The 12,167-nt window shown below is 56.2% G+C and overlaps 1 protein-coding gene across 1 annotated transcript in view; it reads right to left on the reverse strand.

Moving 5' to 3' along the window:
* NECTIN1 (nectin cell adhesion molecule 1) overlaps positions 1–12,167 on the reverse strand; it is a 68,615-nt gene that overhangs the window by 5,699 nt on the left and 50,749 nt on the right. Inside the window, exons 2-5 of the mRNA XM_075546715.1 lie at positions 11,172–11,522; positions 10,406–10,708; positions 9,985–10,102; positions 8,477–8,628 (exon numbers count right to left, since the gene is read on the reverse strand). Coding sequence (XP_075402830.1) covers positions 8,477–8,628; positions 9,985–10,102; positions 10,406–10,708; positions 11,172–11,522 — 924 coding nt within the window. The remainder of the gene's footprint in view (positions 1–8,476; positions 8,629–9,984; positions 10,103–10,405; positions 10,709–11,171; positions 11,523–12,167) is intronic.

The following is a 12,167-nucleotide window of genomic DNA, read 5'->3' on the forward strand; positions in this document are numbered from 1 at the left end:
CTTCGTCCGTTCATCTGTCTGCCTGTCCAATCAACAGACACGTACTGAGCATCTATCATGCTAACCAGAGCCTCCCGGAGGGCCCGATGCTGCTGTTAAAGACCAAACACCAGGCACACACCATGGGAATGGACAACAATGAAGAGGAAGAACAGGGGGACCTGGAGCTGCAAAAGGCTGGTGGGAGGAGAGGTGAATGGAGCCAAGCCTTGAAGTATGGCCAGGACTTAACTTAGCAAGGTCAAGGGAACAACAATACTGCCTGGGTTGAGGGAACCAGCCTTGCTTTTCTTCAATGTTTCCCCCTGTATTCCAAGACCAGAATTCCTTGTTCCTTAGCGTTCCTTGTATTTGGCTACATCGCTGTATCTTCTCGGTGCCCGTCACCTCACGAGGGGCCCTGCCTCTAGGTTTCCAGCATTTACCTGCGTCCGTCTTTTCTACTGGCAGATCTGGTCTCGTTGGATGAATTAACCTTTACCCCAAGTCTCCAAACCATCTCAGGTCTGGACTTCCACCCAACGCTGAGATTTTATCCTTAAAGGTCTCTTGGATATTATTTTTCAAATTGTGGTCTATGGAACCTTGATCCATTGGTTCTGAGGATCAGCTAAACCACTAGGGTCTGACACATTTGGGAACTGTTGGTTTAAACAGAGAGCATTCAGGCTTCGTGCACACTGATCCCGTGGAAGGGATGAGCAAGATAGAGTGTTCCCCAACTGCCTTGAGTGTGAACTCGGTGCTCTCGACTGCTTCCAGACCTAGTGGGACTAACATTCTGGGGTACTCTGAAAAATTCTTCTCTAGTGCACCCACCTTTGGAATTCTCACCCCCACTTCGAAACTCATCTGTTCTAACCATCTCCTTCTTAAACCCTCCCCATTCAACATCATAGCCCCCATTTCTGCCACTGACGTAATGCTGGTGGACTCTTCCAGCCCAGACCCCAAAAGCTCCCTTGGATCCTGCCTTCTTCATTTCTTGGGTCTAAATTTGCCTTTAAGTTTTGTTGATGCTTCCTTTTCAACATCTCATAACTTTACACCTCTTTCGGCTGTCGTAACAGACTCCCGAATCTCCCATTTCATTTGGGTCTGGCTTCCCTTTAGCCATCCCATCCAGAGCGACCAGGTTAGTCTTCACCATGCAGACACCGCCACTCCCTCCGACCGTCAGGACTCTTCACTGCCCAATGGACCAGGCTGGTCTGGCCCTCAGCACTTCCCATCAAACAATGTAGCGTGGGTTTGGCCAGCTCACTTTTCTTCCTGTCCACGTGGATTCCTTAACTGCCTTTGCTGACACTGCTTGTCCTCTCTTGCCTCTCCAATTCTTTAGTCCCTTCCTCACACAGCCTTCTCGGGTCTAGCGCCCATGTATCTTTTTCATACTAATGGCCTGCATCTCTAATTTTGGTTTAAGCAATTGCCCACACCATTCCATCAATTATATACCAAACCAGACCAAACACCCACTGCCACCAGGTTCATTCCAACTCAGAGACCCTACAGGGCAGAGTAGCGCTGCCCCTTTAGGTTTCTAAGACTATAAATCTTTATAGGAGTGCCCAGCCTCCTCTTTCTCCTGGGGAGCAGCTGGTGGGTTCTATCTGTTGACCTTGTGGAGAGCAGCCACACGTATGCCATATGCCACATGGCTCTTGTGATCACAACACCCTGCCATAAACACCCTGTGAAGCAGGATCTGCCACCCTGGACTGTGCCCCTTCTGCCAGTTCTCGGATGGGCTCGGGCTGAAGCTCGTCCCTTCTGCAGGAACAACCAGAGGGGTTTCGACGTTGGAGGCACAGGACACCGTGGGATCGACTCCATTCCATGTGTTGCTGTTATGGGCAAGGAATTCCACTGAATTTACTGCTGTGCTTTTTGTGGTAGCAGAGACCAAATGACAAAACAAAGCTCTCCTACGTTTGATGCCACTGGACTGGATGTTGTGGACCCCCATCAATCACAAGATGGCAGAGTTTATTGATAACCCGTTTTACGAGAATGGCTTGTGTTACAAACTAGTCTGTAAATTCCAGTTCAAAGGAAATCTAGAACCCATCTCTATGACCACCTCCACAGCACAAGCTGCCACCTTCTGGATGATTACAATCCCCTCTTTCCCGCTATAGTTTATTTCAACACAGCAGCCAGAGAAAGCCTGTGAACATGGTTGTCACATCATGTTGCTTCTCTGCTCAGAGCCCTCCACAGGCACCCCCAGGTTCACTCAGTGTAAATGCCGGCGTCTGGAGACCTTAAAAGGCTCTACAGGACTTTGGCCCCTGCTCTTCATCTGACTTACTGTTTGCTTTTCTCCTGGCTCCCTCCACCCAAGGCACACTCCCACCTGAGTCTTTGCACAGCCTGGAAGGTGCTTCCTCAGGTGTCCTGCATCTCACTCACTCACTCACTCACTCACCTACCTCCTTCAGGGCTTGATTCAAATTTAAAACGCCAGCTAGTGATCCCCTTTCCACCCCCACACTTGACACCCCACCCCCTTACCCTGCTCTTCTCGTCTCCATTATTCCTACCATCTTCTAAAGGATGTGATTTTTTAAAAAGTGTGTTATGTAGGGTATCTGCCCGTGTGCTAAAATGTAAATTCCAAAGGAGCAGAGTTCAGAACTATTTGTTGGTAGAAAAAACAGATTGGGAACAGGAATCTGTTTAGAAGCGAACCCTGTTATAAACGCACATATTCACGAAGCACTCAGTAAGGCTTTACCCCACCACCTTCTTTCCCTGGGGCTGCTGGTTGCAGGGTTGGGCAGGGGCTTGGTCTCCTTCCTACTGCTTCACTTCAAAAGGAAGAGTCCCGCAGAGGTTCACTCTTCCCGGGGATTTCTCAGCACCAAGGAGACCCCTGGCATACTTCGGCTACCTTGGAGTCAGCCTGGCTGAGGGGCAGAGGGAGGGCTATGCTGACCTTGTGTCCTTGCAGAGCTCAGAGTGAAGATGCTTAGCGTGTGCCTGGAAGAGGCGAGTTGGTGTGGGCACGTAGTTTACCCACAAACAGAAGGGACTGGCACATCCTCCCTCCACCCCTACCCCACCAGCTGTCACATTCAGCCAGCAGTTCTTGACTCTGTGCCAAGAGCAGGCCCTGGGGCACCGCTGGAAGGGCCCAGCCTGCCTCTCCCTCACAGAGGGGCAGCCTGGCTCCTGTTTCTGAAGGGTGGGAGCCTCCCCTCTGGGATTCCAGGTGGGCCTCCACTCGGAGTAGCTGAGGCTCTGCATTCTGGGGCGGGGGGCGCTCCCTGTTGGGGGTGTGATAAAGGGTGGGCTGGCACAGGGCTTTGTAGGAATTGGAGGTAGAGTTCAACCTAGGAGGCGCAGCAAGTTTGAGGTCAAGAGATCAATAGGGTTTGCTCCCCAAACCACTGCCTGGTGCTTCTTCCAGGGGAAACGCTGAGTGCAAGGACTACATTTCCCAGCGTGCAGTGCGGCCGGCCGCAGGAAGAGCACGGAGGCCCAGGGTCCAGTCCTGGCAGCCCTCTCCCTGGCCCTGGGCAGCTGCAGCAGCTGCGCTCCAGGCGGCAGGCCGTGGGAGGAGGGCAGGGCCCCGTCAAGCTGGAGGAAAACGGCATCCTCCCCGAGGCACGGCCGCAGCTGTGCGCTCAGCTCGCCAACACACTGGCGTTTGTCCGCCCTCCCGTGCACGCGCACTTGGTCTGGCTTCACGTGCACAGCGACGGGCAAACTGGAAGGCTGACCCAGGCCCGGGTTAGAGGGCCCCCCGCCCCCCCGTGGCAGGCCCGCCACCATGGTCGGCAGAACTCCCGGCCTTCTGGGCACACTCTGTCCTCTGGGGGAGCTTCACTGAGAAATGGGACAGGAACCCTATGTGGCTGCCTGCCCTGCTCCTGGGGGTCTGGGGAGCAGTGGGAGGCTGGATTCCCTGGGGGATACTCATCTTTTGACACTATTTTTAGACCCAGAGAGAGATGCCACCTAACTTGGCCTCTTCAGCCGGGTCATGGCTACCCCAACTCCAAGAAGGGAAGGAGGTCTACAGGCTTTGTGTGTGTGTGTGTCCCCCACCCCATTGCTCCTCAGTATGAAGGCCGCTGCTGCATGCTCCTGGAGGGCCCTGGGCTGTGGAAGGCGCCCTGGTGGCAAGTGCAGTGACTGAGAGGTGGTTTGAACTCACCAGCTGCTGCATGGGATTTGAAAGATGTGGCAGCCCGCCGCCCTAACGACCGACAGCCCTTACCCAAAAGACAATTCTCTTCTGTCCTGTAGAGTCAAGGTGAGTTGAGCTGACTGGCGGGGGGTGGTGTTTTGGGGCACCTTGGATGTCTGGAAGGGCTTCAACAAGTTCATGGGAAAACCCCATGACACGCTCACATGTGTGGATCCACTGGTCTCCGGGGGCCTGTACTCACGCTCTCACCTGGGCGCTTCTGTTAGGGGTCCCCTTGCTAACACAACAAAGGCTACCTGCCAGTCTCGTTGCTGCAGCTGCACCACAGCTGTTTGCCCTCCATGTGGGGCCCTTGCCCACCCACTCCTCTGGGCACCCCTCTTCAAACTGGCCTGTGTTCCCTCAGCCGGAGGACAGCCCACTGCTCCCCTTGCCCTGTACTAGTGAGGCTCAGGAGGCTTGGACCTCAGCTCTGGGGGCTCACCTGGACCACCTGTGTGCGTGCCTCGGTGCCTGTGCAGGATTGGCAGCACGTGGCCAGCCCTGCGCACTGTCCCCACCCAGAAATGCCTGCTTCTTCAGCTCCCACCTCTCTGCAACACCCACCCTGTCCCCCGCCACTTCCACAGATGTGCCCAGGGCAAAGCTATTACCCGAACGGATGGCCAGATGAAATATTAAATTTCCACTTATCCTTCTTGTTCATGCATTTCCTGCGGATGCGCGGGGCTCAAATCCAGGGCATGGCTGTGCCCTGTGGGATAGCCCCCTCGGGAACATGGTAGTGGACTAGCCCGGGTGGGACGGAGGCTTGTGAGCTTGGCTGCCACTCAGAAATGGCCACCAGCATAAGAAGCAACAGTCCTGAAGCAGACTTGGCGGACGGACCACGTCCTCCTGCAGGAGCTGGGAGACCCTCCCTCGGGGGCAGCTGATGGTGCTGGCTCCTCAATGACTCTGTAGGGGCTAGCCTTCTAGGGCTCTTCTTGGCTGCACTGCCAACAGCCACCTGTAAAAGAGGTCCTTCCAGCCAGCCCAAGTGTCCGTGTCAGTGACTGCCATGCTGTTCTACTCTGTGCCTGCAGGGGGGCCGGGAGGGCATCTGTGGCCCCTTCCCTGCTGAGCCTTCAGTGGCTCAATGCCGTCTGCCCTGCTGCTCACACCACTGCCACCAAGGTGGTTTCAACCTACCACTGTCACCAAGCCTACACGACTTCAACAGCACACTCCCACCACCTAGCCCACCGCCTAGTGACCACCCCAAAGGAGACAGGACACCCCTCCACCCCCAGCTCGCTTCTCTCCCTCCCTTTGCTTTCTATTCGGCCATCTCCTCCTGGATCTGGTGGGTCATCCTGATGGGCAGTCCTGCCCTATATCCTGAGCTCAGAGCAGGGAGGCCCTGGCTTGCCTGTCCCAGCCCTGCCCTGGGGCTGGGCAGCACCACGTGGCCTCCCAAGTCTGGCTCGGCCAGTGGCCTGGCCTCTCATGCTGAGTAGGTTCCTTGGGAGAAAGTTGTTCTTGGGTTTCTTGGCCTCCTTCCAGATTTCCCAATCACCAGTTTCCTGGAGAGACTGGTGGCAGAGGTGGGGGTGGTGACGGTGCTGGTAGCCCACCATTGGGGATGGTACCAGCATGGGGTGGTGGTGGTGGTGGTGGTGCTTGCTGTGTGCCAAGCAATGCACTCGTACTTTGAGCATCTCCTTGTATGATCAAAGAAGCCTGAGAGAAGTGTAATTACCTTCTTAATTACACAGCACGGATGTGGAAGTGGAGGCTCACTGAGGTAAGGACTTGCCCAAGGCCATACAGTCAGGACCAGCCAGCGTGTGAACGTCCCGGCCTAGTCTAAGCTGGCCTTCCTGGGACACTGTTTCCCTGTGGGCAGTCATGGTCTCGTTTGGCTGCCCATGACGAGACAGCACCATGGCGCACTGTCTGCCTCACTGGCGTCTGAGTTGGGGCTCAGGCCCCCATGAGGTGCTTGCTGAATTTTGCCCAAGTTTTCTAGGAGGAGAGAGATGTGTGTGATTCTACCCCCAATTACAGCTTGCCAACGTGTGAGAACCCCCAAGCCCCAGCCTCTTTCCCCTCAGTTTTTCCAGTTTCCAAGCCTGACACATCTATTTCCTTAAATGATCCCAGAGCTAACGGCTGGGAGGTGAAGCAAACAGGGAGTGAGTCCCCTCAGCCCAGGTGACAGAGAGGTGACAGAGTGGCCCTCAAACAGGTCAGTTCAGTCCCTGGACGGCTTTGGGCTGCTCTTTTTGCAGCTCTGCCTTGACATGTAACCACAAATGAGACATAGCTAAGAGCTAATGAATACCCAAGGCTGGCCCAAGCCCTGTGATTGGAGGCTGGTAACTAACCACCACCTATGTTCCCGAACTCCTGAGTCTGGTCCACTGCCTCCCTGAGGTCAGGCCCGGTCCATGGTCAGAGGCTCTTCCTGCCTCTTTGCAACTCACTCAGCATTACAGTGTTGAAGATGCTCCTTCTTCGGTTGCGATGGCAATCACAGCGCTAGGGACTCGTCTGATCCTTCCATTAATGCAATGATGGTCGTTGCTGTGCTCAGAGTCAGTTCCAACCCCTCGTGACGTTACGTACAACAGGGCACAGCACGGCCTGGTCCTCACCAACCCAACGATCGCTGCTACATGTGAGCCAGTGTTGCAGCCGCCGTGACACCCATCTCATTGACGGTCTTCCTCCTTTTCAGTGACCCTCTCCCTTACACGGATGTCCCTCGCCAGGGTCTAGTCCCTTCTGATAACAAGCCTGAGTCCGTGAGATGATATCTCCCTGCCTTGCTTCTAAGCAGCATTCTGGCTGTACTGCCTCCAAGAGAGGCTTGTTAGGTCTGTTGGTAGTTCATGGTACATTCAGCAGTCTTCACCAAACCCCGGAGTTCAAAGGCCTCCAGGCTCCCCTGGTGTGTTTATTCCCTGTCCAGCTGCCACACACACAGAAGGGGGATCGATCACACCTGCGTCCTCCAAGGGACACCTTTGCTGCACACTTCAGGAAGAGGAGCTTTTGCAGATGTGCCCAGTGCGATACTTCATTCGGCTTCCCGATGGCTGTTTCCATGGGTGTGGACTGTGGATCGATCCCTGGCACCGGTCTTTTCTCCATTTATCCTGACGTGGCTTACTGGTCCGGTGGTGGGCGTTCTTGCTCTCTTCCCACTGAGTTGTAATCCGTACTGGAGGCTCTGATCCTCACCAATGAGTGCTTCGAATCCTCTTTGCTGTCAGCAAATCAGGCCGTGCCATCTGCAGATGGTGTGGTCCGCACAGCTCAATGCCTTCGCACAATCAAGAGAGCACAGGTAGACATCTTCAGGGTACCCTCTGCTTCCAGGCACGTTCCATCTGACAGCAGCAGCGGCACCCTGATGCTCCGTCCCCTCCTGACTCCGCTGGCGTTGATGGCAGCCCCCGCACATGGACTGCTGCATTCGCGTCTGGCTTCTCTTCAGCAGCAGCATTTTGCTTGCGTGTGATTCCCTGATGACAGTTTGATAACTCTGCCTTCTGTTGGCTCACCTTTCTCTGGAAAGCCTCTCCTCCAGTTGGTTGGCCAGGTTGCTGTCTTCCAAATTTCCTGGCACAGATGAGTGCTGGAGGCCATGGTAGTCATAACAACAGGCCATTGGGTCACCCACTGACGTGCTCAGTTCCTGGCCTCCAGTGCGTGGGATCTGACCGGTCACACTGGGCTCATTTCAGAGGAGGGTTGCTGTGACCCGGAAACCCACGCCCCTTTCACTGCCCTTGGGGAGTCACTTCCTGGGGCATCCCAGTTCTCACTCTGCCTTGAGAGCTCGAGTGATGGAACTTTTCGTATCCACACTGATGGAGAGATTCCGGGAACCCTGCAGTTCAGTCACGGCAGACAGCGCCATCGTGGGCAGGGGCTACAGCCTTGTCCCCCTCTCCCCTCCAGCAGCTTTACTTGGGGAAAGCTTGGCCATCTGGGCTCCCCAGGCAAACCCACTGGCCTCATACAGTGCTGTGTGCTGGCTGATCCATGACCCACGGCGAGGCCCCACCCTCCCCGGTGGCACAGCTGTACGCAGTGCCGTTTCCACCTTCCCCCTGGCTGGTGGTCACCCTGACTTCCATGTCCATAGCCCGAAACACACAGGGCCTTGAAGAGAGATGCAAAGAGAGAAAAGCAAAGTCTGGCCTTCCAGTGGCCAGCACTCAAGGGAGGAGGGGGGAAGCAGGAAGAAGAGAAACCAACTTTGGCAACAGCTGGCAGCAGGGCCTTGGTGAGTGGGAAGGGGCAGGGAAGGGCACGGCCTCCTACCTGTGATGTTGACCTCCACCTGGCCCGAGCGAGTGCCGATGGGATTGGTGGCCTCGCAGATGTAGGTCCCTGCCAGGCTGTAGTTGATGGGTCCCCTGAAGAAGAGGGTTCTGTTCTGGGCCTCCACGCCCTTGGGGAGCGAGCCATTCAGCCTGTAGGGATCAGGGAACAGGACAGGGGGTTATTAGCTCTCAGGACCAATGTGCCCACCTCCCTCAGGGAGGATTCCCCATCCTCTCCAACCCCAGGAAGCCTCCCCTCTGCCATGCATTCAGTTCGACGCCCACCATCCTTGCTGAGGTAGCAAGCAGGGTCTCTCAGAAGGAGTGGAAGCAGTAAGCGAGAACAGAATGGTCTCTTAGATTTGGAGGCTTTCTATCATTCGGGGCGTTCACATCTGATCATCATGACACTGAGAAGTGGGTAGGAGAGGTGGGGACTGGCCTTTCTAAGCACATGAAGAAGCTGGGGCTCAAGGTCAGGAGACCAGCTAGCTAGCAAGCAAAGGGCAGAACTGGGGCTTCATCCATGTCCCTAGACTGCTGGTACAGGGCTTGTTCTATGACTCAGGGTCCCTGGGCCGTTGGTTTTTGGGACTGGTATTGGGCTGGCTGCAAAAGAATGTCCCTGTGAGCTTGTAAAAAATACACAGGCCCAGGTCCCAAAAGCAGATCTCCCAAACTAGAACCTTTGGGCCAAGGCCTGGGAGCCTGTATTTTAACAAGCTACTTGGGCCACTAAGCTATGTGTAGCAATGGTTGTGTTCCACATCACTCTCTGGGATTCTTGCTGGGGCTGACTTGGACTTTCTCATGTGGGAATATCCCCAGAGATCCTTGGGGACAGCGTGCCACTTTCTCTCCTCTTGATCCCCAATGCCACACAGCCATTATATTGCTGGATCTGGTGGCATAGGGGTTACATGTTGGGCTGCTAACTGCAAGGTCGGCAGTTCGGAACCACCAGCCACTCTGCAGGAGAAAGACGGGACCTCTACTCCCATGCAGAGTTACAGTCTGGGAAAATCACAGAGCCAGTTTTACCCTGTCCCGTGGGGCATCGACTATGGCCATGAGTTTGGGGTGAGAGCAGCCCCTTGGTCCATGGTGCTGAAATGGACAAGCAAGCCTAGCCATTCAGCTTTGGAAGCAGGTGCGGACTGGGAGGGAGAGCAGGCTGGAAAAGGACGTGGAAAAGGAAGCTGCTCTCTGGTCATCCTGTGTTTCCCCCTCACCCCCCGACTATTCTCTGGGAAGAAGTTTGGCCCAGGCCATCAGAGCTGACTCTTATGAGCTGATAGGATCCCCTCAGACTGAATCATGGAAGGAAAAGGATGAAATTCCTTATCCGGTAGGGTGGCAGGTCACCAGGGAACCCCTCTGGTCTCCACAGGCCCTGCAGTGTCATAAATGGGGGTGTGGGTGGATCACACATACCCCTTCCCCCTTTTCTGAGCACTCTGGGCCGCCTCTGCCCATTGCTCCGGAGGTGGGTGGGTGGGTACTCACGTGGTCCAGTGATACTCTGTGGCTGGGGGGTTGGCATCTGCTCTGCACGTGAGCTTGACGTCCGTTCGCTGCAGGTACCAGTTTCCATCAAAGCCCTCGATGCTCACCTCGGGCTCATCTGTGAGGCAAGAGATGGTGCTGTTTGAAGAGGGCTGGGGGTCGGGAGTGCAGGACATGAAGAGAGGGGGCCTCTGAGGGGGAGGGTGTGGCGGGAAGCAGGAGGGAAGGCTGAGGAAGAGGGGCCATCCCAGAAGCTCCGAGCAGAGGCAACAGCAGGCAAGCAGGAGAGGGGACGAGAAAGGGAAGGTGGTGCGGAAGAGGCAGGGGAGTTCCAGGGAAGAAGCGGGCATGGAGGGCGGAGGCAGGGACCATGCAGGGAGGGGCCGACAAGCTGGGCCCGCCCCTGGCCCCACCCACTCACACTGCACGTCCAGAGTGAGGCGCTCCTTGAAGCGGTCCATGTGGTAGTTGACGATGCAGGCCAGCGACTGCTGGTGGGCCTCCCGGCTGGGCACCAGGCGGTAGCGGCTGATGACAGTCACCGTGCCGTTGGGGTTCCGGATCTCCTGGTACTCAGCCTCGCCCTTCAGGCGCGTTTCCCAGGTCACCAAACTGGGAGGCTTCCCATTGGCCGAGGTGCAGGTGGCCACCAGGACCTTGCGCTCCTGCCCCTTCTTGGCTCGAAGTACTGCCTGGGTGCCCTCGATCCAGTTGGTGGGTTTGGCTGTGGGGAACCAGGGTGCGCCATGGGACCACTTGCCAGAGGCGCGCAGGCCCCGCCTTCCGGGCCCCCTCGTCTATCTTGCCCTTCTCTCGGCTGGGCGTCTCCAACACCGCTCCCCAGAAATTATCCCCCCTGGGAAATTCTGCACATCCGACCTGTCCTTGCTGATCCACCGTGTGTCAGGCAGATCTTTCGGAAGTTTGGGATGCTCATGCCATCACTTGCTGTGGCTCCTCTCGTGCAAGATTCACGACGCCAGGGCCTAGCTCCCCGGCACCCACAAAGTGCCCTGCCCAAACCCCTAGTGAACTGCAGCTAGAAGGACCTGGAAGGGTCTCAAGCTGAGAACGATGCAACCAGGTGGCCTAACGAGAGTGTCTGGGGCCAGGAAAGGCCCCCAAGGCCAAGATGGCCAACCCTCCGTGTTGCTAGAGAACAGGGGGTGGTCCGAAGGCCAGCTTACCCATGACAGTGAGGTTGAGCTGGCTTTCACGATTGCCCTTGGGGAACGTGGAGAACTCGCAGATGTAGACGCCCTCGTCCTCCAGCTCCAGGCGGGACAGGCGGATGGTGCCGTCGGTGAAGGAGGGCTGCAGGAACTCCACGCGCTTCTGGTAGGGGGGCAGCACCGAGATGCCCAGGGCGGGGTTGTAGATGGCCACGTTCTGCTTGGAGCCATTGGTGGCCTTCTGCCACGTGACCTGCGTGATCTTCACGTTGGGCAGCAGGTTGGCGAAGCTGCAGTGCAGGACCACGTCGGTGCCGATGAATCCGTACATGGAGTCATTCACCTGGACCATCTGTGGGTGCGCACCTGCGCGGGCGACAGGAGGGCGTGGTCAGCCCCGGTACAGGTCACACTCCCCGCACCCCCAGCTCTCAGCGTGCCCATTTTCCTTTTACAGCCCTCATTAGTAGTTTCATTCCACTTGTAAAAGCACTAATTGCGGGTTGTGGAAAGTGCCGACACTGGGCCGTCCTGGAGAACACCGAGGTGAAATGACGCGGCCTTCACGATCCCAAGGCTCAGAGCTACCGCGCACTGCCAAGGCCATCGCCTTGCTGCTAACTGCTCTCTCTCTCTCTGGCCCACACGGGATTGCAAATACCAGCAGGATCACCTGTGCTGGGCCGGTTTCAGGGGTGCTTCCAGATTAAGACAAACTAGGATGAGACCGTGGGGCCCTGCTATGGCAACCGACCAGGGAAAGGCCCACGGGTCACTGGAGAACACTGTCTGGGAACGGGCTGGAAGCACGATTCATTCGCTGCAGCAAAGCACGCGGGGACAGGGATGGTGACGAAGGTGGTATAGGACAGGGGATATTCTGTCCTGCTGTCTATACAGCTACCACTAGTTGGAGCCAACTTGATGGGAACTAACAACAGAGACATATCCCCCTGCCTGTTTGTTTAAATTAAAGACTCAGAATCACACTGTACACAGGGCTCCACAAGC

This window comes from Tenrec ecaudatus, chromosome 4, assembly GCF_050624435.1.
Source record: "Tenrec ecaudatus isolate mTenEca1 chromosome 4, mTenEca1.hap1, whole genome shotgun sequence".
NCBI classification, from domain to species: domain Eukaryota; kingdom Metazoa; phylum Chordata; class Mammalia; order Afrosoricida; family Tenrecidae; genus Tenrec; species Tenrec ecaudatus.